The sequence below is a fragment of the Dreissena polymorpha genome, chromosome 4, assembly GCF_020536995.1.
Source record: "Dreissena polymorpha isolate Duluth1 chromosome 4, UMN_Dpol_1.0, whole genome shotgun sequence".
NCBI classification, from domain to species: domain Eukaryota; kingdom Metazoa; phylum Mollusca; class Bivalvia; order Myida; family Dreissenidae; genus Dreissena; species Dreissena polymorpha.
Window position 1 is genome coordinate 57,191,824 of NC_068358.1, and position 27,537 is coordinate 57,219,360.

At 34.7% G+C, this 27,537-nt stretch overlaps 2 protein-coding genes across 9 annotated transcripts in view; one reads left to right on the top strand and one right to left on the bottom strand.

Annotated features, from left to right (window-relative positions):
• Positions 1-1,205: 1,205 nt before the first annotated feature.
• Positions 1,206-13,406, bottom strand: LOC127878919 (NK-tumor recognition protein-like). 2 transcript variants are annotated; one of them, XM_052425475.1, is made up of 5 exons: positions 13,279-13,406; positions 9,679-9,753; positions 9,183-9,341; positions 5,415-5,675; positions 1,206-4,746 (listed from the first exon to the last, which is right to left on the bottom strand). In XM_052425475.1, exons 1-5 carry the CDS (start codon positions 13,308-13,310, stop codon positions 2,445-2,447), a joined length of 2,829 nt encoding a protein of 942 aa, XP_052281435.1. In that variant the 5' UTR covers positions 13,311-13,406; the 3' UTR covers positions 1,206-2,444. The 2 variants fall into 2 exon arrangements, with proteins under 2 accessions (XP_052281435.1, XP_052281436.1); XM_052425476.1 differs by having other exon boundaries at positions 9,679-9,749; positions 13,279-13,399.
• An 8,162-nt stretch (positions 13,407-21,568) lies between these two features.
• Positions 21,569-27,537, top strand: part of LOC127878917 (kinase D-interacting substrate of 220 kDa B-like) — an 85,231-nt gene continuing 79,262 nt past the window's right edge. For all 7 annotated transcript variants that reach the window (XM_052425470.1, XM_052425465.1, XM_052425468.1 and 4 more), the window contains exon 1: positions 21,569-21,648. The gene's annotated coding sequence lies outside the window, so the exon portion shown is untranslated. The remainder of the gene's footprint in view (positions 21,649-27,537) is intronic.

Genomic DNA, 27,537 nt, shown 5'->3' on the forward strand with positions numbered 1-27,537 from the left:
TCTGTCCTGTATTTCATTCACTGGCCAATATTGTGGCTAGATATGCTTGTATCGGTACGGGTAAATTAATAAATATTCTGAACGCAGGCAACTCTAACAGACTTAGGCGAAATGACAGCTAGTATGAAAGCAGTTGTGAAGGAATCGACCAGACCTGTTTAAGCATGCTATGGAAAGCCTAATACAAAAATATGTATATAACAGCACAACGTATTTGGACAAAAAGATAAGCAAAATTTGGTACAGCAGAAGCAATTTTGCTACCTATCACGAAAGCATTTTTGAACATGTGAACATAGGGGCATGTATATGAAAACACGCATTAAAAGCAGACAACCCCTCCAGATCTGTATCCATGTGGTAACGGTTGGCTCAAGCAGGGACCTAAAACACCATTTTATCCATAATATAATCAAGCGTTGCTTAAGCTTCAACCCACGGGCTTAAATTATAAAATGTGGCTGTACAAGCGATTGTCCATGTGCAACGTTTCGGTGCTCATGTAATCAAGTGCGACTACAATGTACTATCTGTTGTGCTTGTCAAAAGGTTCATGCTGACATAATAAAATAAACATGTATTATAACAACGAGCAGACAAAACATACTGTTATATTACTTAATTTGTCGATAAGAAATGAAAAATGAAGACTTATAGTGACTTGTCCTATGTAATTCTAAACTAATATTTACTTAAGAAAATATATTTAATGTCCTACTATTTATACCCGACAACTCCTAGAACGAGCCAAGCATGTACACATACTTCTTTACATTACTCAACAAAAGTTGAATAATACGCACTGTGCACTGATACATATTTTGCCTCATGACATTTTATCTGTGTATTTTCATGAAACTTATAATACATTTGACGAATGTGCTGTATACAAGAGTAATGTAATGTGTCTTCAATGGTCAGGATTAGGTCGATGTGTTTATCTTTCACTATACTGCGCATATGTATTATTGAACTTCAATTCATATTTAAGACTTAGTTGTTACTAAATTGTATTAGAACATTTTCTAATTCATTATTCTCCTGCAAATTTTAGAAATGATCTTGGTTTTAGCAGCCATCTTCTTTCTAGCAGCCATTTCGGCCAGCATCTTCATCACTTTTTTAAATATAACATCCTGGTTTTGCTCCTTCAATCATATTATACTATGTATAATAATATCAAAATGACATTAAAATACGTCAAATAATACATAAAATAATGTATTTCAATACGTTAAACCAAATATGACTTACAAGCCCAGCACACAAAAAACACACATTTACTGCACACACCAGGTCTTGTGCAAAAATTGCAATTTTATGCCGGACGAAAGGGGGAGGCGATGCCGATTGCTTAACCATTGATACACCGTCGTTCTATCATATGACTGGGGAGGTGTGGAAGTGAGTCTACTGTTTTCAACCTGATTGCGAAATCAAAAACAAGTTCGTTGAAATGCTCACTTATAGTTTTAGTATACACGTGATCATACGCCCACCACAAATATGTTATTGATTAATGCAAATGATTTTAATTGTAATCAGATTAAATTGACCAAATTAAGCTTGAATTAAAGTTCATTAACAAAATTTATTTTAATTATATACAGTGTTAATGTTCTGTACTCAATGACTATTATTCGTCGCAAAATAACACATACACGGACTCCATTGTTTCTCATTAGTTTTTCAGAAATGAGCAGTTCAAGTGCTTTAAACATTTTGCCACAAAGAAAGAACATTGCACTACTTTTAGAAACAGATTATGCTATGCGTCAACAGGAACATGCCATATATGATGGTGCTCGTGTTCATTGGCTAATTGAGATTAGTACCGGTTTAGTTGTTCAGCTTACACAAAGTATTAAAATATAGTACTGACAAAGTGCCACAAAAATCTAGACTTAATAATATAGCTTAAATATTCTTCAATTTACAGTTTTAAATACAAATTTTAATTCCAATATCTACTATCAAATAACGTTAAGTATCAATATCACACGTGATATGACACCTCAAAGTATGTTCATGTTTAATTGTTTATTATTTATTGAGGATTTCAGATCAAATACACTTGATTACAAATAATGTAGGAAAAGTGAACCACAGACTTATGTCCATTCCAATTCACTAAACACAACAGTAAACCATGTGTTTGCAATACTATTGGCAATTCGCAATATAAAATTGTATCAATAAATCATTACTTGAATGAAAATAAAAAATACGCAACAAAATCATAAGACTATTTTTATGGTCTACTCACAATGCGAAATAAAAATTAAATGTTATCTAGGGCAGTATTCAACCTTGCAGAAATTACTGTATCATAGACTTAGTAAACTAATTACACAACTCTAATAAGTTTTACCACAGTTAAAAATGGTAATAAACACGGAAATTCAATTCATTAAATACGGTTACACATTTTTAGAAAAAACATTTTAAAACACCTCCCCCTCTTCTTCGCTACTCCAAGCAGCACCATTATCACTTGAAACATTTTCAAAGTTTTCATTATTTATCACAACGTTTTCAGCTTCAGAGTCAATGATTTCTCCATCATCAACATCAAAGTCCATCACTTCTGTTGCATCAAAAGTGCTTGAAGCTTCCACAAATGTTTTCTTAAACTTTGGTCTCCTACTTTTCTTCTTTCGTTTCTTTACCACAATATCTCCACCAGGTACTATGAATTGGTTTTGACTAGACTGTAATTTATTTTTTGCTGTCTTGTGCTTTTCCTTCTTTTTAGATTTTTTATGTTTCAATAAAGCCTGAGAGCTCAACAATTCCTCTTCAACAATTTCAAGAGCAAGAGCACTTGTTGATTCTGCTTCCTGTTCAGAAACTTTATTTGATTTACTTGACACATCTTTACTCTCAACTGATTTTTCTTTACTTCTAGACCAACTACGATCTCCATAACTTTTTGAATGTTTTGAGTGGCTAGAATGACGAGATCTGCTTCTGGTGTAGCTTTTACGGCGTGACCTGCTGCGACTATTACTTCTTGAACTGTGAGACCTGGATTTGTGTTTTCGAGACCTACTTCTAGAACGTGAGTAGCTTCTACTGCGGCTTCTAGAAGAACTTCTGTGCCTAGAAGAGGAGGAGGAATATCTACGTCGCGATCTGCTTCTAGACCTATGTCTGGACCTCGACCTGGAGCTACTTCTGTCACTATATGATGAATGTCTTCGCTTTTTCCTTTTGGATCTGTGTGACCTTCTGTGAGAAGACCGAGACCTGGAAGAACTTGAATCCGAATCAGAGTGGCGCCTGTGAAACTTCTTAGCTTTCTTTTTTAACCATTCCTCAAAACCACTTTCTTTCAAGAACTCTTGCATAAAGGTGGCATAAAAAGGGTCAACAGGCATCGGCATCATTGGAAAACCACCACCTCTAAATGGTGGCCTGCCTCTAAATGGTCGTCCCCTTGGGAAAGGAAATCCCCTCATGTTAAACGGCCTACCACGATAAGGTCTTCGAGATCTAAACCCTGAAACTCTATCACCACTAAATTCATTTCTATGCTCATTATTGAAGAGGTCGTCTTCCTCTTTACATTCATCTCCAACAGTTTTGTACGGTATTCCAAGTTCACTTATGTCAGTAGATTCATCAAAATCTAGCTGATCAGTTTTTTTCCTGTCTTTTTCCAATTTATCTTTGCCCCTCCAAAAACCATCAACATCAGACTTTCTTGGAGACTCTGACCTATTCCTTCTGTTTCTTTCTTCAGAATGTCTGTGAGAACTACTTTCTCTTTCATTTGATTCTCTCCTACGTGCATTGCTATTACTTCTTTCTTGATAGCCTTTATCATGATCGGGCAATCTTGATTCTCTGCCTCTACCAAAACCTCTATCTGAGCGATGAAAATTCCCTCGACCTCTGTGATACCTATGATTTTCTCTCCTACCCCTTTCATCTTCAAATCTGCTGTGCCTCACTGGTCTGTCACCTTCACTTTGGTCATGCCTGACCCTGTCTGACCTGCTATTTCTTTCATGATGGTGACTTGCGCTGCTTTCTTCATCGTCATCTCTGTCTTCATACAACATCGCTGTTCTACCTTGAGATTTTTTAATATAACCTTCAGGAGATTTATGTCTTTGAGATTCCTTTTCACTTGAAGTTCTTGAAGGTTTTGGTTTCTTTTCTTTTTCATTTTCGATTTCTTTCTCACTGCATATAATTGCTGTTCTTTTTCTTCTGTCTTTTTCAAACTTAGATTGTGGCAAATCATCATCTACAACTTTCTCACCCTTTTCTCTCAGCTCTTCAATATCTGCATACATACTTCTATTGCTAATGATTTCCATGAGATCTTTACCTTTCACTGGCAATTTTTTGGTTTTCCTTTCTTTTTTAGTCACATTTTTTTGCCTTGAGTTATCCGTGCTTTCGGTCCCTGAATTATTTCCACTACTAACATTTTCAGCTTTTCTCTTTTCTATCTCTGGCCCCATTCTTTTTGTCTGCTCAGTCCCAGAAGGATCACTTTCATTGTCACTGTCATAATCTCTGGAGGTACCAGGCTGGGTTGCATCCTTTTTCTTCTTTCTTGAGTTTTCATACTTCCTGTATTCACTGCGTAGACTGCTTTCTTCCTCTGACCCTGGATCAGATTCAAGGTGTCTGACTGCACTAGAACGCTTAGCATCTTTGCTGTCACTTGGTTCATTGGGTTCGTCATTGTATTCATCCGCTGAACCGGTGTCTGTCCATTTACTTGAAAACCTGAAAACACATCGCAAAAATGTAATATTCAAATTGTATTTACTTGTAATAATTTATTTTAATTTCATTTAAGAACAAGACTTTGCAAGTGTTGTTATCATTAACTGTTGTGATTGAGATAATGTGTACAATTCATTGCTGTTAACATCTTAATTAATACCAGGTGGGCTGGTTATCTCATTTTGTACAGAGATTCACCATCAATTCAGCGTTTGTAAGCTAAAGTATGGCAGTTCTTACAAATATGGGTACTGAACAAGAGCTGTCACCATAGGAAGACTTATGCTCCCTATAAACGAATGATAGAAGTTATGAGCTTTTTTCAAAACCTAAACGCAGATTTCGAAACCTAAACGCGGACCCTAAGTTCAAGGTCAAGGTCACAGGGGTCAATATTTGTGTGCATATGGAAAGGCCTTGTCCATATACACATGCATGCTAAATATGAAATTGCTATCTGAAGCGACATAGAAGTTATGAGCATTTTTCGAAACCTAAACGCAACGTGTGACAGACAGACGGACGGACAGTCCAATCACTATATGCCCTCCTTCGGGGGCATAAAAACTGTCAGGACAGTAAGAGAATTGGTCAATTAGCTGACCACAATTTATCTTATTGTTTCATGAACTTGAGCAATAACGAAAGTCACACAGAAATGCACTCACTTATCAGGTCTCCGTGTTTTGTCATCACCACGTGCAGTAGAAGCATCATCATACTCTGTAAATGATTCTTCTGAATCATCAGAGCTGGTGTTGCCTGATTTCTCCACAAATTTTTCTCGCATTTTTGCATGCTTTTTGTGTGAATCTCTGATGTACAGACCAGTGCACTGTTCTGCATACTTCATTGCATCAAATTCTCCGTAATCAACAATCTCCGGCTCTTGCCCTGTTTCTTCAATAGGATCATGATGCGATTGAAATCTACAAGCATAAGTACACCTAAAATTTGTCTTTCAAGATAAAACATTTTTTGAAACAATATCACTCAAGGCTACACTATAATTATATGGAAAAAATATCTAGATCAAAATAGAAGGGTGCTGAGCCCTGCTCCTTGTAGCTTCTTCCTTGCTGCCCATCTGGACTGGTAAACACAAATTGCGTGAACATGTTTTAAAATTTAATATATTGTTGCAAATATTTCATGACAAACAGTAAGAATTTGTGTCAACTCCCTAATTACTAGTGTAAGACTAAAAATTCTTAGAAAATATACGCAGATAGTTCTTATTTACATTGTATATATTGCCTTTTTCATCACAGTGTATTTTTTAAGGTGTTATATATATATATATATATATTTCCCAAAATTTTATTTTAAATTTAATACATTTTTACAGTTTTAAAGTGATTTTATTTCAAAACACCACTGGTAGAGCAAAAAATGATTATTTTAAGTAAAATCAAGAGTGCCAAACTGTCACAATATACGTCCGTTTGAAGGTTTTGGACAACTTGATAACTTAACCATGACCAATATTTCAACTTGACCTACATATCATCTAGACACATCTTCTGACCAAATTTGGTGAAGATCGGATGAAAACTACTTTAATTAGAGAGCGGACACCATTCTAAATGCTTGAAATGCACTAAGTGACCTTGTGACCTAGTTTTTTATCCAACATGACCCATATTTTGACTTGACCTAGATATCATTTAGACACAACTTCTGACCAAATTTGGTGAATATTGGATGAAAACTACTTCAATTAGAGAGCGGACACCATGCTTAATCATTGAAATGCACTAAGTGACCTCGTGACCTAGTTTTTGACCCGGCATGACCCATATTCGAACTCGACCTAGATATTGTCTAGATACAACTTCTGACCAAGTTTTGTAGGATCGAATAAAACTACTTCAATGAGAGAGCGGACACCATGCTAAATCCTTGAAATGCACTTAGTGACCCTTTGACCTAGTTTTTGACCCAGCATGACCCATATTCGAACTTGACCTAGATATTGTCTGGATATAACTCCTGACCAAGTTTGGTGAAGATCGGATGAAAATTATTTGAATTAGAGAGCGGAAACTGCTGTGGACGCCGCCCGCCCGCCAAGAGTGAAACTATAATACGTCCCATTTTGAAAAACGGGCATTTAAAAAATACATAATAAAATAAGTACATTTCAATTAAAACAAATGGATCAACATATTGAAAGCCACTTTTTGGCGTACAAACGCTTGGTTTTCTCCCCTGAATTATATACACATTTTTTCCTAACAGGACAGTTTGAGTTACAAACTAGAGATGTTTTTGTCCAAAACTTAATGCCCCCTATTGCGCCGCTTTAAAGCCATATATTTGACCTTTGACCTTGAAGGATGACCTTGATCTTTCACCACTCAAAATGTGCAGCTCCATGAGATACACATGCATGCCAAATATCAAGTTGCTATCTTTAATAACGCAAAAGTTATTGCAAAACTTAAACAAAGGTCAAAGTTTTGGGACACACACATACATAGTGTTTTTCCCAGGCCATTTTAGCGTGGCGAAAAGCCACGCCGCCCTCCCGGATCGCCACGCTGCCCTTTTCAAAGGCAAATTTCGCCACACGCCCTTCTTTTCAACGACAAATTTCGCCACGCGCCCTTATCGATAACATCTTTATTGCCTTACGATCTCACTTGGTCCGCAAAATCAGCGTCCTTGATTTTCTGTGACACTCTGACTGTGCTTGATTTACTCGAGAGACGTCAACGTCTAATCGACTATATTATTTGAGCAAATTTAATCTATTACAGTGCTCGATTTATAGGTAGACTGCTCCAGTGGCCCAGATAATTATTTGGGAAATAGGGTTTTCACCCTTTGATTTTGAAAAATAGGGTGATTTCATTCTTGAAATAGGGTGAACTGAGTTATAAAACAACGGATTAAGTCAGATTGAAAACGAATGTATGTCGTCGTAAATTATTTGGTCAGACTCTTTATTTTACTATGAAATCTAGTCCGCAGAGCGTTTTATTTAGTTTGACTGTTTCTTGCTCCAACATCCAGGTGCTTGCTGAATGAAAGCATCGCCTCGTTACGATAATACTTCAAAAGAGAAAATACCGAAGATGAGAAAAGCATTTTCGATCGAAGCCATTGTATTGTACGCATCCCATTTGCAAGTTTGCGTAAAAGTCAAATTGGTTGCGTTTTCAATACGCATGATATTGTATTTCTTTGCTTTTTTAAACATTTTATTAGGGTAAAAGACGCAGATACGCAGCTTATCTGGGGCACTGCTGCTCCAAAGCTGTGAATTAGTCATGCGTGAATAACCCAGTGTCAGTATCAATCGATAATGCCAGGGGCTATGTTATACCAAGCGCACTTTTCGGTCGGCAATGTGTAAAAATCGTTTCTTCTGAGACTTTTGATGAAAAACTCGATGTAATTCTCGTGGCAATTGTGCATTGCATGCATTATTCAGTTATATCAAAACATATATTTTTATGCATAATTACATTTAAAAACACAAACAAATTTATTCTTTATCGCTTTCGTCTTAAAGATAATTAGATCTAATTATTGAAATAATTACTGAGACGTATACTAATTTAACAAAATGCGAATCGCGTATACGTTTTAGCGTTGCTATGCGCACCTGTCGCTTACATCATTTGACATTTGAACAACATGGAGGACTATACAGAATTAAATTGCGACTCCGAAAAAATGGCAAATAACGTCGTTAACGATCGAATTAACGATGGAGATTATACATAAAGAAGGAATTAATGAAATGTCTGTGATAATCAACGATGCATAAAAATGTTTTAGATAGCAACAACATTATTTATTTATTTGTAATCTACTTGGTGGATGTATTTCACGGAAACGAGTGTTTGCATGTTTTAGCTATCAATTTACTCGCAATGTTATTTTAAACATCTGGCGATAAGACAAACATGGTTTCATTTATATGTTAGTGGATCTGTGTATAATCAGATTCATATTCATATATTGCTTTATTATGTTTGTCGTGCTGTACAGTTTATTGAAACAGCATGGAACTTTAATGTACATTGCAAGGTAAATATATTAATATAAATCATAGTAAGTTAAATACATCAATTACCATTAAATGTGATTGTTTATATGTTATTTTTTCCACAACTGCTTCAGATTCGATTACATGTTGCCCCGTAATTCAGGTATTCAGGGAACGTTTTTGCCCTTTTTTGCCTAAACTGCGCGCTAAAATGCCCTTTTTGAAAGTAATGCGCCATGCCCCTTTGCCCTCCTGGGAAAAACACTACATACAATAAATGAATGACAGACAGACAGACAGGCCAAAAACAATATGCCCCCGATCTTTCGATATGGGGGCATAAAAAATTTCTTAAAGTGTCAAAAATGCAAAACATGAAATGTGAATTTTTAAGGATTCATTAAATTTCAAAATAAATTTTCTCAAAAAAACTGACCTGCTTCTGCCCCCTATACGTCTGCGACTGGACATGTGTTGCTTGTACTTAAGGTAACTGCCATCTTTCATTTTCTTATCTTGACGGTAACCGTGCCTCAGAGTGCTTACAAGGGTGTTGTTCAAGAAACGTTTATTTGGTAACACATCCCTCTTCTGCCTACAATGAAAACGGATTTATAGAGAAAATCCTGATCCAGGATGTGTCCATTATATTGTTATCTGGATTTAAATTAAATTTTCTTTAATGAAAAACAACACTGACTAACACCCAATTTTTAGCAGTTTAATATAAGTGTGCATCTAAATGTTAAGATAAAGCATAATGTGTATATATTGTGTAAAAAAATAACTGAAAGAAATTTATTAAATCCACAAGAAGAACATACAAACTTCCACATAACAGGATATTCCTACAAAAAATTGAATTACAATATTAACCATCTACTGTTGATATTGTTGTTTGTGTGATTCATTCAATAATATTTACAAATTACCATGCAAGGGCACCAAAATCTTTTGCTAATTCTTTGGACCGTCTTGCTTCTTTGAGAATTTCTTCTACTGCCTGTCTGGAATAATAAATAATAACTATAAGATCTTTAAGCAGTCACAGCTTTAGTCATAACACACAACAATAAGTCAGTATCAACAATTACTGCAATTAAATAAACAAGGCTTTTAAGTGGACAAGAGGACTTAATTCACAATATGATGAATTAAACACAGGGTTTTTTTGGCCCGATTTTATAGCCGAAATTCGGCTATGTTCCCAATCCCAAAAAGTATACTTTTTTCCCAAAATGTGGCGAAAATTTCCAAATTTTCAAAAAAACAACATCATTTTTTCATAGAAAGAAGTGTCTAATGCGCATTTTATCTCAATTTTAAGTCAATTACATCTAACAAAGTATTATATGATTTTGTTCTTTTAAATTGAATGATTATAAAGAGTTATATCAAATTTAGTATTTCCCTAATCATTGGACTTTTCATGTGAAAAAAAGGCTAATAAATTTATTTTCCCAATTAAATGAAAATGCTGATTAAATTCCCAATTCCAAAGCCATGGGCTATCTTCCCAAAAAGTGGGAAAAAAAACCTGAAACATACTGAAACTGGACTTTCTAGATTTTATTTTCAATCACATCAAATGTTGATCTTAGCTAAGTTTTAGTTATCCATGTTTTGGCTTTTAAAGTTATTTTCTGCATGTTTGGTGAAGTACATAAAAACTGTTGAAAATATAACTTTGTATGGGTATCAGGTCCGTTCGCCCTAGTAACACGTTCGCCCTGGGTTCGTTCGCCCTATATTATCATGTGTATATCGGGGTATGAACAGTTGATTGTTCACACATATAAGCAAGTTTGAACATTAAGTTTCCATTAATTAATATAGAAAGCAAGTAGTGAAAATTACTGGCCTTTGTTACAAACACGCTTACGAGTTATAGAGCGCCGTCTTGATTTTTTCACACATGTAAGCAAGTTTGTACCTTAGATTTCATCATAAATTAATATAATAAGCAATTAGGGAATATTACTGGCCTTTGTTACAAATACGCTTACAAGTTAAAGAGCGCCGACTTTTATATTTCGGTAACACTTTTTTGTTTGATGTGTTCGGAATAACCTAACTGTGAATTATCCCAGTATATAAAATGGAGCTCAAATGTCTGGTTCTATTATTTCAAAAATGGATGTGTTGTGCATTTCGTGCAATTTGGAGGTACGACCAAGACAACATGCGATTACATGCGACGTTTGTGAACGGTGGCAGCATCGGCTATGTGGAACTGGTTAGTTTAATTTAATTTGTCAATTGCATATAATAAAAACATATCGTACGTACTTTTTCTATATATTTTAATGTTCCTTGAGGATTTCATTATTTCCATCTAATGTAACGAGATCTTCATTTACGTACGATAAATTATTTAGTTCTTAATAATTAATCATTCTGTCCATTACGGTCTTAGTTAATATTGTCTCTATCGTATTTCATTTTCAATTAGCATTTAATGCTACCATTCTTCGACTTATGCGAATAAGCGTTAAGCGCTAATATCCTTTGATCCATAATAGATGTAATTAATTAAAGAAGCTTACGTTTGCGTTCTTGATTTGGTAAACAATTTAGATTGGAATTTGCTACTCGCTCTCTTAGCTTACTAAACTGTTTTATTATAGTACATCAATGTATTTTTCCATATGTTAGAGTTTGTAGCTCACCTAGCACAAAAAGTATACCGATGTGGTTTTGTGAAAACTGGGCTAAATGCGTGATACGGACTGCGCAATTCCTTAAGTATTTCTAACAATATACAATAGTTATTCTAAACAATATGCAATAGTTATTTTAAACAATATGCACTAGTCATTTTAAACAATATGCAATAGTTAGTTTAAAAAATATGCAATAGTAATTATAAAATTTTGTTAATTGAAATTAAGCAAAACTTTATTAATTATGATTAATTAAAAGTATTAAATAAGTTAAAATGGAAATTTAAATATTACAAATATGTACACAATATAAAGTGCATCATTTATTATTCTATATATAACCTGTATATATTAAATTTATAAATTATTTGTACATTAATATGTGTAATATAGTAATTAAGATTATGAGATTTTGAGTGTAACTTCTTGCGTTGTTTATGGTTCTTTCATTCAGCAATATATAACCACCGTCTGTCGGATTATCTAAATTCTTGTATTCTTGTCGATCCCTGCATAGGCAAATAAATTTAAAATTCATATAAATATCATTAAATCTCAATAAAAACATCATCAATATTCAATTTACTAAACTGATCAACTTCCAATAATTCTCGCGTGTATTGCGCGGTGTGAAGTAGCAACCGGCCTTTATTGATCGGTGTTGATTAATTAAGAGATTATAGAGATAACGATCTGTGTTAACTGATTGATTGAGTGTCGTATTAACCTAATATAGTTAACATTGAGAACAATTACTAAATCATATAGAAATTAGTTATGTAGAATATGATTATTAAGTTGAAACTATTATCCTAAAGAGTATACTTAATATTGATGCATGCATAAATCATGTTTATAAAACAGAACTGTTATTATTATTTTTTTAGAAATTATCTTTAATATGATTATTAGCGGATGATTAAGAAAATAAACATAAATTATGTAAATGAAACAGAGCGGTATATTTTAAATTGTGTAGAAATTGGTCTCAAAGAAAATGTTCAATTATAATAAATACATTAAGGAAGAAGATTATTATTAATTAATTATAACAGAACTATATTTTAAGCAATTAAAGCCGTGTTGTCAGTGAAATTTGCCGATGTCATTGTAAGTTCATGAAATTTGTATATATCGTCCGCAGAAAGCAGGCCCCATATGTATATGCGCCTTCTTGTTTTTTCACACATTTAGGCAAGTTTGTAGCTTAAATTGTCATTTGTATATTAAAATGTTAAAAAGATAACAATTTTCGTTATATTTATTGCTTCCCTGCTTTGATAATAAAATTTAGGGCAAACCCAGGGCGAACAGGTTTTAGGGCAAACAGGATTTAGGGCGAACAGAAATTAGGGCGAACAGAAATTAGGGCGAACGGACCCGGATTCCTTTGTATGGCTTCCTTCAACAAAATCTGATGTTCAAACATGTAATTTCTGACCAATGAGACACTTTTTCATTGAATTAAATACCTTTTTAAAAGCAGGTCTATTACGAAAGTAGAACTCCATTGAACATTAAGTTGTGATTGTACATTTCATACAGCAGGTGCATGTTGTTATGTACGTGTTCAGAGTAAATATTGGTTTTTAGGTGTAAACTTAACGCAAGGAATATCACAGTGAACTGTCCGATTGCATCTTTTATTTGTATTGATTTTTCAAAACATTATTAAAATTTTTGGAAGGTTTATAAACCAGTCTAAATTTTACCTTCAAATTGGCAGATATACTCATGGTCTTAAAATTAAACTTTTTAAAGGGTGGGGTGATGTTGAAAGGTTCCAAACATATAGCAAACTACTATTTGTCTAAATTTTGATAAAATTGCTAAAAAAAAATTATATTTAACAAGTGTACACCGCTTTACCCTTCTAAAGTAACAGGATCACTGTCACTCATGCTTTAGCATATATTCTGTGAGATTTTAGTGAACATTGATAAAATTGACCGGAAGCAAACACCGATTATATCACTGTGCGCATGCTTCGACACAATCGTGTATTTTGCGGATACCGGTAGTACAGATAGCAATTGATTCACCGGTATTTGTTTTCAAAATGCAATACCATCAGTTGCAGTTTCATGCGAAATAAATAAATACGGGGGTTTAACGATTTTTTTGATGGGAGCCTTCAGTTTGATATATTTTTATCACATTTGTAACCTATTGATCTTCTATGATGTAATATCGGTGAAAATATATACATGTAAAACGTTACAGAGCCTTTCAACGTTTGCGCAACATGAGAGTGGGTAGTTTTATCTCAGTTTAGGACAGTGGACCTGAAGCTGTCAACTATTTTAGTGTGCACTGCACTTTTTCCAAGTTTGTTCCACTCGATTTATATCCCAGGGAAGAATGATTTTTTTATCACATGCCATACCCTGTTTCTCATGTCATATAAACATTACGAATATTTTTTATCACATGTCATACCCTGTTTCCAATGTAATATAACAATTACGAATATTTTTATCTTACACATGTGTACTATACTTTTCAAGCGTTTTCATTGGCTTAGTTTTCGTTCGATTGACCAAACGCATTTTGTTATTTTGCTGAAATGACGCTGCAACGTCAAATGACGTCACGAAATGTAAACAGCATTCAGGATTTATCATTATGTTTGCGCAAATATTTATTTAATTTGCTAATTTAAAAGCATGTGTTAAAAAAGATCTTACATTCGTTGTCATTCCATACCATATTTTATTAAATTCGTCAAGGAAATTCGATAGTAAGCTCGCCAAAGGCTCACTTACTAACAAAATTCATGAACTCGTTTAATAAAATATGGTATGATATATCACAACTCGTGCCAGACCCTATTAATTATATCTGATTCATGTGTAATATACTTTTTAAGCGTTTTCATTGGCTTAGTTTTCGTTCGATTTACCAATCGCATTTGGTTATTTTGCTGAAATGACGTTGCAACGTCAAATGACGTCACGAAATGTAAACAACCTTCGGGATTTATCATTATGTTTGCCTAAATATTTATTTAATTTGCTCATTTAAAAGCATGTGGCAAAAAAGATCTGACACTCGTTGTTATTTCATATAATATTTTATTAAACTCGTCCAGGAAATTCGTTAGTAAGCTCGCCAAAGTCTCGCTTACTATCAAAATTCATGAATGCGTTTAATAGAATAATATATGATATGACAACTCGACAACACTTCGAGTTATTTATGACAAATCTGTTAACGATATTATCGGCCTTAATTTATAATCAAGATAACGTTTTGTGGAAACTTCGTGTTTGGATTGACCAGAGACGTAGATTGACGGACTGGAGATATGAAGTATTGGCATGACAAGGCCCGCAACCACCTTGAAACAGAAGATAAACATGGTTGCCTACCTTCGTTCCTGGAGTGGTTGGATCTTCATGCCTTCTTACATGATTGTGACGCAGCCTGGTGTTCTGTTATAGTATCAACCGGTGATGAGCTTCGAAGATTGCTTGTGGTTTCTTTAAAAGTTTTGTGTCTTTTTGTAGGTTTTGCATTACAGTTTATTTCAAGGGTGGATCTTACCACAGGAATATATGCTGTTAAACGGCATCATTAAAGGCAGTGTTTTAGATTACATCTAAGGAAGCCAAGCGTGGAACGCGCTTTTGTAAGAGAGGCTAGCCATTTGACGCAGTTATCGGTGCAAGCGCTCCTCACATAGACAATCTGGGTTCATTCCTTGCAGCACGTGCGTTTCGTTGATGATTCCCATACCGGACAGGTAGGGTTTCCTACGGGTACTCCGATTTAACCTGCAGTGGACATGATCACGCCAAACATATATTTAATTAAAAAACGCAAATATATAAATTGCAGCTATAATGCAAAATTCGTCCCAATTTTCGTGAGTCGAAATTGGTGGTGAGGTGGGAGTGCTGGCACATAATCACCCCCGAGAACCCGACATGCTGTGAGAAGTTGGACATGCTAGGAGATGTAGCCGAAATATTTCAAAGAATTTCGGTAGGGTTAGTAAATCCAGTTCTATAATTGTTTAAAGGCATTTTTTAAATAAAATATATTTTGGTGCATGCAAAGGAGGTATTACCATGTATGTTAGAAAAATCCTGGTTATTAATATTCAGGATTTATTGAAATATGGCTATTTAAAGTCGACGATGCAGGGATTTGTCCCATATTTAGCACTTTATTTACAAATTTCTTTAAAGGTATGCCAGTGAAAAAAAAATTTCACCGACATTTATATTAACCAATGTCCCCGAGTAACATATCCGCCAGGGTTTTTTAAAAAAGTTCGTATTGGTGAAAAAATTCGACTTTACATACGTGTTGATGAAAAAATGATATGACATGGTGCTGTACAAAGATGTCGAGATATGACATGTGTGAAGTTCATTTATAAACTTAAAAGCTCCCTATTACAGCTGATGTATGCCCACTCTGACGCATTGTAGATCATTTTCATTGAACTTTGAGGTTTTATAATGATATCCGCTCTGAAGCTTAGTTAATTTCCAGCTAATGTGTATCTTTTTTTATTGTTTGAAAATCATTGTAAATGTAAAGCAATTGATTACAACAGGTAAAAATATACGTCCGGTAGGCAATCTAAACATTTATATAATAATATTTTGTGCCTATAGTTCATATTTAGCACTTTATTTACAAATTTCTTTAAAGGTATGCCAGTGAAAAAGATTTTTCACCGACAGTTATATTAACCAATGTCCCCGAGTAACATATCCGCCAGGGTTTCTTAAAAAAGTTCGTATTGGTGAAAAAATTCGACTTTACATACAACGTGTTGATGAAAAAATGATATGACATGGTGCTGTACAAAGATGTCGAGATATGACATGTGTTAAGTTCATTTATAAAATTAAAAGCTCACTATTTCAGCTGATTTATGCCCACTCTGACGCATTGTAGATCATTTTCATTGAACTTTGAGGTTTTATAATGATATCCGCTCTGAAGCTAAGTTACTTTCCAGCTAATTTGTATATTTTTTTATTGTTTGAAAATCATTGTAAATGTAAAGCAATTGATTCAAACAGGTAAAAATATACGTCCGGTAGGCAATCTAAACATTGATAATAATATTTTGTGCCTATAATTCAAGAGTCTTCTTTCGGTTACTAAATTGTCGTCTATGACTACAATTGTATGGGTAGATGGAGTAACCCCTTCATATGTTTGAGTCCGATAACCGAATAATCCGGTAGCACTATCAAGTTCCAGCTGCTTGTAACGTAGTGTGTCGTTTTTGTGACATTTGTTACTGTGTTTGACAGTTTCTTTCAATGATATCAACCTCTTGGGACAGTAAAAGCAAGTGAAGGCAAACATGTTGACCTGAAACAAAAATAATGAGATATAGGTTATGAATTACCAGTGTATAGTTTGCAAATAGGAGAGTACGGAATATCGTTAGGGACATTGTGGTTACACATTAAAATCAAGAGGGCGACAATTCGACAATGCGATATTACGATGGCGACAGTAAAACAATACGATGACGAAAATTCGATAGCACGATGACGACAGTGCGACAATACGATGGCGACAATGCGACATCGCGATAGTACGATGGCGACAATTCGATGGTACGATGTTATAATTTGCTGAAATCTGGCTGAATATATTCCTTCAAGGCTTGGGGCTTCATCAGATGAAAAATGCGTGTTATCTATGCAAATACACATTAGAAGGAGGCGTGGGTTTCGTTTTGAAAATAAATGTTTATATTTTGCATATATCATTACCAAAAAGAACGAACAGAAACAAACATTTACACGCGTGCATTGTCGGAGATGTTTGCAAAGCTGTCAACTTGAAGTCATGTATAATAGATCCAAATTTAGTTCACATTTATGAAAGTCTACCGCCCTTAATTGGGGCTCGATTGGTCATTGTCGGCTCGGATACTAAAGTTCAACCCCTACTTCCGGTCACCCCTCATCGCCGGTCGCCCCGTGTAGGCGGCCGGTCTGTGCCGCGACCGTCGATAAACACTATATAATGAACCCCTCTTTAGCGGTAACCCCGTTTCTCCGGCCAGCGGCCAGCAATTTTGCATCCCAAATGTTAAATTCCCCCCATACGAGTGGTCACGCGCGAGCAAGTCAGTCAAGTATACTGGCAAAATTACACCGACGCAACGTGTGATAAACATTTTGACAGCCAGTTTGCAAAATTGCAATTAATTAGCGACTGATTATCGGGTTATCAGGTTAAAAGCAATATTCGACCGTTTGATCTTTTTGTTTCCGCACATGCGAATATCATCTATTAGTACTGGAAAAGAGATTCTTAATTTATAATTGATTATTTGTGGCTGTTGAATCATACTATTTCAAGCACATATTTATGACAATTATCGGCTTATTAAAAGTTAAAAAGAACAACGCAACTTTTAACCGAAATCAACTGCTCTACATGTTCTCTGTGCTGCAAAGTTTTTATCCAAAAATCAAAACACGCTTGCATGGGTATGACGTGACATTGTATATTGGTGCATTATTTTCGCGCGCTTTTGTCCGGACAAAGGAAATACATGAGTACTTTTTGGATGCTAGGATTTGTAAACGTCTCGTTAACATACATCAACCGGGAGTGTGTTTTGGATTATAAATTATGATTCTCATTTGGGAATTTAACAAAACATTTATATTTGATTTATATTTACAATGATTTCAATATTAATTTTGATAAAACCATTTTCGCGGCGAAATAAATGTTTTTATAATATTATGCATGAAAAGCACGATTAACAGTAGGATTTCACCTGGTTGCTATTATCAGACTTTTGAGTAACTGGCCACGATTTTATCGTGGAGGAGATCACTGTCGGGACCAATTCGTGCGGTAGGTATTACAAAGACATAAAACTGCAATTAACCAATTAAATTATCGATTAATAGTGACACGGGAGTTATTCACACATAACTGATTCACAACTGTTCCCATCTTAAGTGCATTGGGGCCATACAACGCGCATTCTGTAAACAACGAATCATGAGAATGATTCTTTTTCATTGACTTGATTCTGATGAGGATGATATTGATGATGATTAGAAAGATGAATGGAATATTTTTTTGAATGAAAATGTTGTTTTATAGTTGACTTTAGAAAGGAAGAAATGAAATTATTTTAAGTCTATACATTGTTTAGTACATGTACACATATTTACCATTTTGTTTATACAAAAAATGAACAGTTGGCCATCAACTCTAGACTCCCTATGACCCAACCCCCTCTTAAAAGGCCACCCCGCTAAAGCAGCCAATTTGGCCGTTTCCCTTGACTGGCTGCTTAAGAGGGGTTGTGTACTTACATGTACCCCGGGTACTTTGAAGTATACTTACATGTACCCCGGGTACGGTAAGTATACTTAAACGTACCCGATCGATATTAGACTGTACCCGAGTTGTTTTCCCGCTAAAAATCCGATGTCGTAAAACGCGCTACCGATTACCGTAAAACGATATTGTTTATCTAAAACAAACTTCTCTGTTAAAAAACTGCTTCAACATGCTTTTTGAGTATGAGTTTCGGTAATATATAGGCCATTTAACAGAAAATTTGACATAAATGTGAACATAATTAGTTAAAAAAACAGCCGACAACGACCGATTTAATAGCTTTCAAATTCCCGTGTACGTTTTAGTATATTTACCGTACCCGGGGTACATGTAAGTATACTTAAGAGTACCCGAGGTACTTGTAAGTAGTACCCGAGCCGACAATGACCAATCAAGCTTAATTGGGACTATAGGCACAACATATTATTATGAATATTTAGATTGTTTACCGGACGTATATTTTTACCTGTATGAATCAATTGCTTTACATTTACAATGATTTTCAAACAATAAAAAAGATACAAATTAGCTGGAAATTAACTTAGCTTCAGAGCGAATATTATTATAATTATTATTATTATTCTTTTTTAAGAAACCCTGGCGGATATGTTACTCGGAGACATTGGCTAATATAACTGTCGGTGAAAAATCTTTTTCACTGGCATACCTTTAAAGAAATTTGTAAATAAAGTGCTAAATATGGAACAAATCCCTGCATCGTCCCTGCATCGTCGACTTTAAATAGCCATATTTAAATAAATCCTGAATATTAACAACCAGGATTTTATAACATACATGGTAATACCTCCTTTGCATGCACCAAATTATTATTTTATTTCAAAAATGCCTCTAAACAATTTTAGAACTGGATTTACTTACCCTACCGAAATTCTTTGAAATATATCGGCTACATCTCCTAGCATGTCCAACTTTTCACAGCATGTCGGGTTTCCGGGGTGATAATTCAAACTCTGGCACGTGACGACCTCGTAAACTTCGAAATACGCACGCGTTATATCAAATATGACGCTAGCTGTTGTAATCCACTAATTCACTTATAAAAGCAATAACGCGAAAGAAAACGTATTAACGACCTTAAAATACAAACAAGTTCTACATTCATGAACAATGGATTAATAAGTAACATTCGACGGCGTAATTTTACATAAATATTAATGATTTCTTTCACATCAAAAGATGAACTCTCGCATTTTATATTTATTTCGCTTTCTCGCTCAAACTATTCGGAGCCGAATTCCGTCAAACTACTCATACATTTGTCGAAAACGTCAGGGTCCACATTTTGAAATCCCCCGAACACCAGATTTTCAACTCTGGACCATTTCGGGTTGTTAGGATTTCTACCACCACCTCGTGCTAACCTATGGCGGATTCTTAACTTAACTCGTGATGCTATCAATGTAAATAGCCACCCGGGTTCAATCCCCGCTCCCGGCGCACAGAGATTGATTAGTGGTCAAGATACCGGACAGGTGCATCGGGTTTCATTCGGGTACTCCAGCTTCCCAAATGACCACAGCACAAGATCACACTAAAATTGAAACTCCTAGTATTATCAACATTTGTCACAGACGTGAGTCTTGTAAGTTAATTATGCATCCGTGCTGAGACACAATCCGGATCATGCATTATGCAGCATCGAGCGCGAAATACACACGGACCTTTGGAAGATATCAGCTAGCATACCCAGATACCTTTGCATTTCCTCATAACATTGGAAATCACACAATATATGAACGAGGAAACCGGTGATTTTTTCCCACGATACGATAGCATATAGCAGTCGCATTGTCCGTCCGTCCACCCGTCATTCCGTTTCTGGAGTTTTTAATAAATGCTTAAAGATATTTACCTGATTTTTGGTGTGGGTCTCCCGACATGGATTACATGTCAGGTTCGAGTTGCGTTCCGGTTCATTGATTTTTGACGAATTTACGGGCCTTGGACTTAGGATTTGTTTTTATAGAATAATAGTTTTCCGGACGTTCTTTCCTAAACGCTTGCAGACAGTGAAGCCGGGGGACTCGGTGGAAACCCAACCTGTCCAGTTGGTGATCACTATAGCTAGTACGTGTTGCGGTGGTCGAGTGGTAACACTCTGGTCTACCATTCCAGAGGTCCCCGGTTCAATCCCTGGCCGAGGCACTGGAAATTTCAGAAATGCTTAAAGTGTTTCCCGCCCAACTAGAGATGTACTGGTATGAAACCCATGTAATTCTCACGTGTATCGGTGCTATACACTGAGCACGTAAAATGACCAAGGGATGTATTCGCAAAGAGCTAGGGTATCGCACCCGGATTCCTTAATTGTATCTCACTACTGTCTCTTCTGCTTGATGTCTCTTCAGCAAAACCAAAGGGTCCCATTGGAAATAAGTGCTTGCACTTGCATGGGTTAACCGTGACTGAAAGGTCAAAAGAAATACAACCCATGCAACTACCGGTAATATGCTCGCGGGAACGGCGATTGGACCTGTGCGTCGAAGTGAGAAGCACGTGTACAATAAATTGCGCTAAATGGACAGCCCCCAGCTTCTTTTGTTTGTGAAGTTCTCAATTTATTGACAGGTTCAATGGCTTCTTCACGAATGCATAATATATAGGGTGATCGACCTGCCAGCTTCCACTCTGCATAAGCAATCGATTTACCACTCTGGATCAGCAGACGATTTATTTCATAAATCCGAGATAGCCGATGTATCACGATTGTCGATTTACATCTTACGGAGCAATCGTAATACATCGGCTATCTCGGATTCCTCCGTAAGATATATGTATTTATGAAATAAATCGTCTTCTGATCCAGAGTGCTTACGGAGCAATCCGGTGATAGCCGATGTGTAACGATTCTTCAGATTCCTGCTTAAGGTATACATTTTTCTTAAACGTTAAAACGTCTGATTTCGTGTATTTATGTCTGAAACAATTTGTTAAATTTAATAGCCACATACTTTGGTGTATAATATAATTGTTTTTATGTGTCTAGAACTGTCATATTTATGGCACTCCGTTTTTGCCTAATTGTGTGTAAAGTTCGGATTAAACATAAATTCGGATTCAGTCTTTCTGTGCAATTTAACAGGTTAGTTCTTCTTGAATGCTCTGAGATTGAATGAGTACATACATACAGCGATCCGAAGGGTCAATAGCTGGGAGTTAGATTATTGCAACTATCAACAGGTTAAATGATAGGTTACTGTTCAATTAGTCCAAATAATTACTATAATTAGACGCAATCTACCAATCTATATCGACCTCATATTTATAGGAGAACTGCTCAATGTGGTGAAGAACTGCTTTGTTTTTATTTATTGATTATTTAAGGGGCCTATAATAATTTATAATGTTCAGGTTTTTAAATTGTCAAAAGATGCATATAGACGAGTTAATTGTTATTGTTTACATTCGGGATTTTCCGCGCATGCGCACTGATTGGTTGGCAAAAACACTGGTTACAGTCACGTAAAACATGTATAAAGGGCTTTTGTTTAGTCAATTAAACGATAAAAAATCCGAAATAAACATTACAACTTTTAAACAATAGTGCAAATATATCATATTTAGTACCAACAAATGTATATTCATATATATAATTTCCTCTTTATAAAATACAAATTAGTTATTAGCATCAGAGTAAACGTGGTCGGAAGACTAAATGCTGACAATACCACACAACTAAACAATAAATTAGCCGTATTCTTTTGTACAGTAAGACTTTAAAAAATGATATTTCAAAACTTATAAAACATATATTAATTTGATTATAAATATAAACGGTGTGGATATTGTTATTGTTCATCAGCGATCGAAAGTGCATTATAAGAGGCGCATTTAATCAATTATAAAACAAAGCCATAAGAACGGAATACATTACAATCGTTAAATGTTGTGGTAATTTTCTTTTCCATGGATTGAATTTTCGTTTCGTTTCCATTGAATTACAATATTAATAAATTTTAATAAACAAATGGAAATAAAACCTGCATCTTGTGCAAATTGAACTGTCTTTGCATGTATATTGAAATCTCTTAACAAGTAATAAGGAGTGATACATGTAACAATCTAGCATTTTATGATAAATATAATTTATTTTACGCAAATATTGTTTATCCATTGTGATTGCTTGGTTTCATGATGGTGTTACGTGCACTGCAAGAACGTACAATCTTTACACTAAATTGCCGAGTTCACATTTGCCGGTACCCGCGTTAAATACATCAATTGTGTAGCAGTAATATTGCACAATATTTTAAATTTAAAGTTATAAAGCACTGTATTATTATGATTAAACTGGCTAACATATAGAAACACATGTTCCTGTTAATCCGTTTCGGACAAATATCTTCTTTTTTTAATATATTAAATTATTTATTAAAGCAAATGTTATGTATTTTGGCTTTAATATTTGGCTTGCTCAATATAACTGCTCAATATGCCAAGAGATGACATGGAGGTATCATAAAGTCTGCCACATGTGGTCTATGCAGGGACCCAATTAAAGAATAGGTCCCTATGTTTATGACACCGGCATGTTTTCTGTGTAATTGTCTGGGCAGTCTCCGATCATAACGAGATAATATGCTTGTGACGAACAACGGTGCAATTAAACACGGTTAGAAATGCTGAAACAAAAGTGTCAAAATTGGTATGCACAATTAAATAAAACAATTAGATTTATGAATGTATTTGCTGTGTATCAAGGTAAATTGGTACAGATATATTAGGGCTAAAATCAGTTACTATATGTTGCGAACAAAAAGCGATCTATTTGTTGTTTGTTTTCATCCTTATTTGTGTTCTTTCATTAAATTTAATTTATTCTAAAATAATTAACATTTCTGAAATTTTGTATCTAAAATGGACGTGAAGATGCGTTTAGTAGAGATTTTTGTGGTAACCACATACCGAGCTCGTAGATAGTGTTCCACTCAAGAGCTCGTTTTTAGTAAAAACAAATAATAACAACAATATTATCGTTCCAAAAATGAATTTCAACGCATGCTTATGTTTTATTCAGACATAAATAGTAAAATTATATTTGATACAGTTCATGATTATCAATAAAAACGATGATTATGTCAACCTTCTCTATATGCGCTTATATGAATTCCACCTCTTTTTGCCAACCAGTGGGCGGAGTCTAAACTTTGCAGGTGCGTGTGACGTCACGCGTTAACTCGTCTATAATGGATATTTTTGAGCATGGTAAATGTTCAGCATTGCTGTTGCCTCACAAATATCATAAGTAAAACAAAAATTTGCGAATCTGAAACAACTTTTTTAAAATTTTGTCAATTTACCAAAATGTGAAAAGGCACCTTTGACATCACACATTATTATAGTACATTTAAATATGGTTTATGCTTTGCTAGTTTGTTGTGTAGGGAAGTCTTGTCACTAGTCATTAGTCAGGTTTTTGTATTTTACTTTTTTTGATACATGTAGGTAGATAATTCTGTATATTCCTTTTTAAAAAGGCTGGCTTAAGTTGGGGTAAATAGATACATGTAATAGACAAAGGATCTGAAATCAGCTTTCAAAATTTTCGGCGCAAAATTCAAGTGCGCGGGTAAAGGACTGTAAAAAGGCCTGTGGTAAGCACTAAAATCTATACAAATTTATATGAAATAATATTTCAGCCATTATAAGCGAATATTTAGGCATGTACATTAACATACAAATGTAACTCACCAGGAACAAGTACCCGGTATATGGATGTTGATTGTAGAACATAAATGAATTTATTACTATAAAAAAGTAATCTAAACTTTTACTTTTAATGTTATCCTTTCAAAATCTAAATGCATTCTGACTAGAAAAAATTATATATAACATTCAGTAATTGGAGTTCTTCATTGGATTGCATGCAAAAACAGTGCACTCTTACAAGTTTTTTCCACTCACACTCTCATACTGTACACTTTTTGGATAATTTGATAAACCAAATATAAAAAGGATGAATATAATTACAGGTTGCAATTGATTACCCTGCTTCATGAGTGTTAAGATACTTTTATAGACAATACTTGTTTTAAAAACAATAAAAAGGCATCTGGTCAAATTTTAGATGGAAATGAAACACAGGTAATAACAAGTTTGGTCCAGGGGAACAACAGAAAATGTGCACCAATTTTATCCTGACCAAGTTTGTTACTGGGTCATTTTCCTTTCAAAAACTAGGTATTATTAAAACAGGTACATTTTCAGGCCTTCTCTCAGATTTTTTTCAAGCACAGATGCTCATTAGAGTGAGTGGAAACTGGGTCATGAAGGTTCAACAATTAGGTCAGTGGGTCAAGAGATAGGAAAAGCTTGTGAACATTCTAGAGGCCACATTTAATGCCCAATCTTCATGAAACTAGGTCAAATGAAAGAAAAAACTGGTAGACACTCTAGAGGCCCTATTTATTGCGCGATTTGTATGGAGCTTGGTCAGAACATTTGTGCTTATAACATTGTGACAGATTTTGAAACTTGGTCAATTGGGTTCAAACAATAGGTCGAAGAAAACCCTTGCTAACACTCTAGAGCCCACACCTTTGCATGAAATTTTTCACTTGCTTAAGTTTAGATCCTGACTCATATAAATTAGTTTGTCTTGAGGGTTCATGAGATCAAAGGTAAAGGTCACAGAGACATGCACATTTAAAAAAAGGATAGGCTATTTTTGACATACATGCAGAGCTCCAGATAAGGTTTTGTGAAATTCTGAAATTACAACCAGATTTTCAAAAAGAATTCTTAACTCTGAAATTTTATTCTTAACGTTACTACTAAGTTTTGGAAAATAATTCTTATTTTTCTAAATGACCTAAAAAAAATAATAATGGTTATTTTCATGCAAAAAAAGAACAAAATAAACATACTAGCAACTTTATTTATACGAGTTCAACAGTGTCTTTTCAGTATTATACAATTTTATTTTTCAAATATGCCCAAACTGTGCTTACCGGGTAGATTGCATGCCTTGGATGAATTTTTACATATTTCACAATTAAAATTCAATCTTCCTCCCCTTCAATCTTTTCAACGATTTGCCACGGGACTTGTCCCTTCCACTCGTTCAATGTTTTTTTTGTGTTTAAGTTTGGACCCGTCGTGTCGCGTTTTTGTTTAGCTTTTCCGACTGTGTCGGCAACTGAACATACAACATCGTATAAGATCTTTTCTATAATGTCTTTCTTAACATTTAACTTCGGCTCACTTTGCGTACAATATGTTAAAAGCGTGTTTTTGGACGCTTTGCAGTTTTTTAGGACGCTCTCTGGGCGCCGCCATTGTTTTTTGACAGATAGACTGTATACGCCGCTTTTATTGGAAAAATGCGCTTTGTTAAACAAACCCGATAACCATTCTATATGAGCACCGCAAAGATCTTTAATACTCGAAAAGAACTCAATAAAAATCGATACGGACCGATGTAAAAATAATATTCGTAACTTGATTTTGTAATTCTTAATGGTACGACAAGATTTTAAAATAAATACGTAACGGACTTGAAAATAATTCGTAATTACGAAAATACGACCCTTATCTGGAGCTCTGTACATGTTTTACAAACATCGCATGTTACCTCTTATGTCAAAAGAATAAAATACGGTATTTAAAGTGTCCTGTGTAGTACATTCTTTAGTATATTCTTATTGAATCAGTGTACGTTACTATGACAATACTTTCAATGAGAAATGTGACTGCTTTTCAGTTCAAAGCATGCTGTTTCTGCATTTTATTCATGGGAAGCAGAAGTGATGAACATTTCTCCCAATATCTGATATTGGATTCATTGAAGTAGGCATTATCAATAAGCCTATAGATAATGATACATATATGTCAGTCGTAAAGCCAATACTAATGAAAAGCACTACTTGTTTTCCAATCTTGAGTTATCTGCAGGTTTAATACATTGTTACATTGTTACATTGTTATACATGCATTGTGTACACATGTGGCTTCTCAACAAACCTTTGTGGTTGTTCTGTGATTGGTTCTACTGTAGTGCAAGTTTCATTTTGCGCTATCATGATTGTGCATGAAAAGCTGCCACTCAACATTTGCATACTGTATATTGGATGGACATATCTATGTTCATACCCTCATTCTGTGCTTTTTCTATGAATAACCAAACGTTTCATCTTAAGTATATCTGCTTATATGTGTATTCGCAAGTGAAAGAAAATACATGACAAAGTATGTACACACATTTTATTGTACATGCACATATAAAGACTGTTTATGATGTGAATGCCATATTGTTAACATAACATTATAACTTTTCAACATGACTTTTTGTAAAAATATATTCTATATTGGAGTCATATATCTAAGTGTATTAATTTTACATTTGGGAAGTGTGTGCAACCGTATACAGATAAAAATAATGTACTGCAGAAATGGTTTGTATATTATCATACATGTTGTGTTTTGAGGTTAAAGACCACTTAATAATTAATGATCTGACCAACATCAAACAAAGCAACTATTTCTAAAGAGTTACTTTTCTCTTCTGGTATAAAAACATTTATGAATCACAATATTCCTTTTCTGGTTATTACCAATTGCCTGTGTTTGTTTTCAACATTTTGGTGCCTTTTATTGGAGAATCTTTTAACAAAGAATAAAGTTTTGGGATGCCTTAATAATGTGGTACTGTGCTTTTGTAGAAATTGCCTAAAGCCTTTCTTCTGCCAGTGGCTGCATACAGGAGAGATGCATTTTCTTAGACGTATTTTTACATACCTTTTATTATTTCAATTTTTG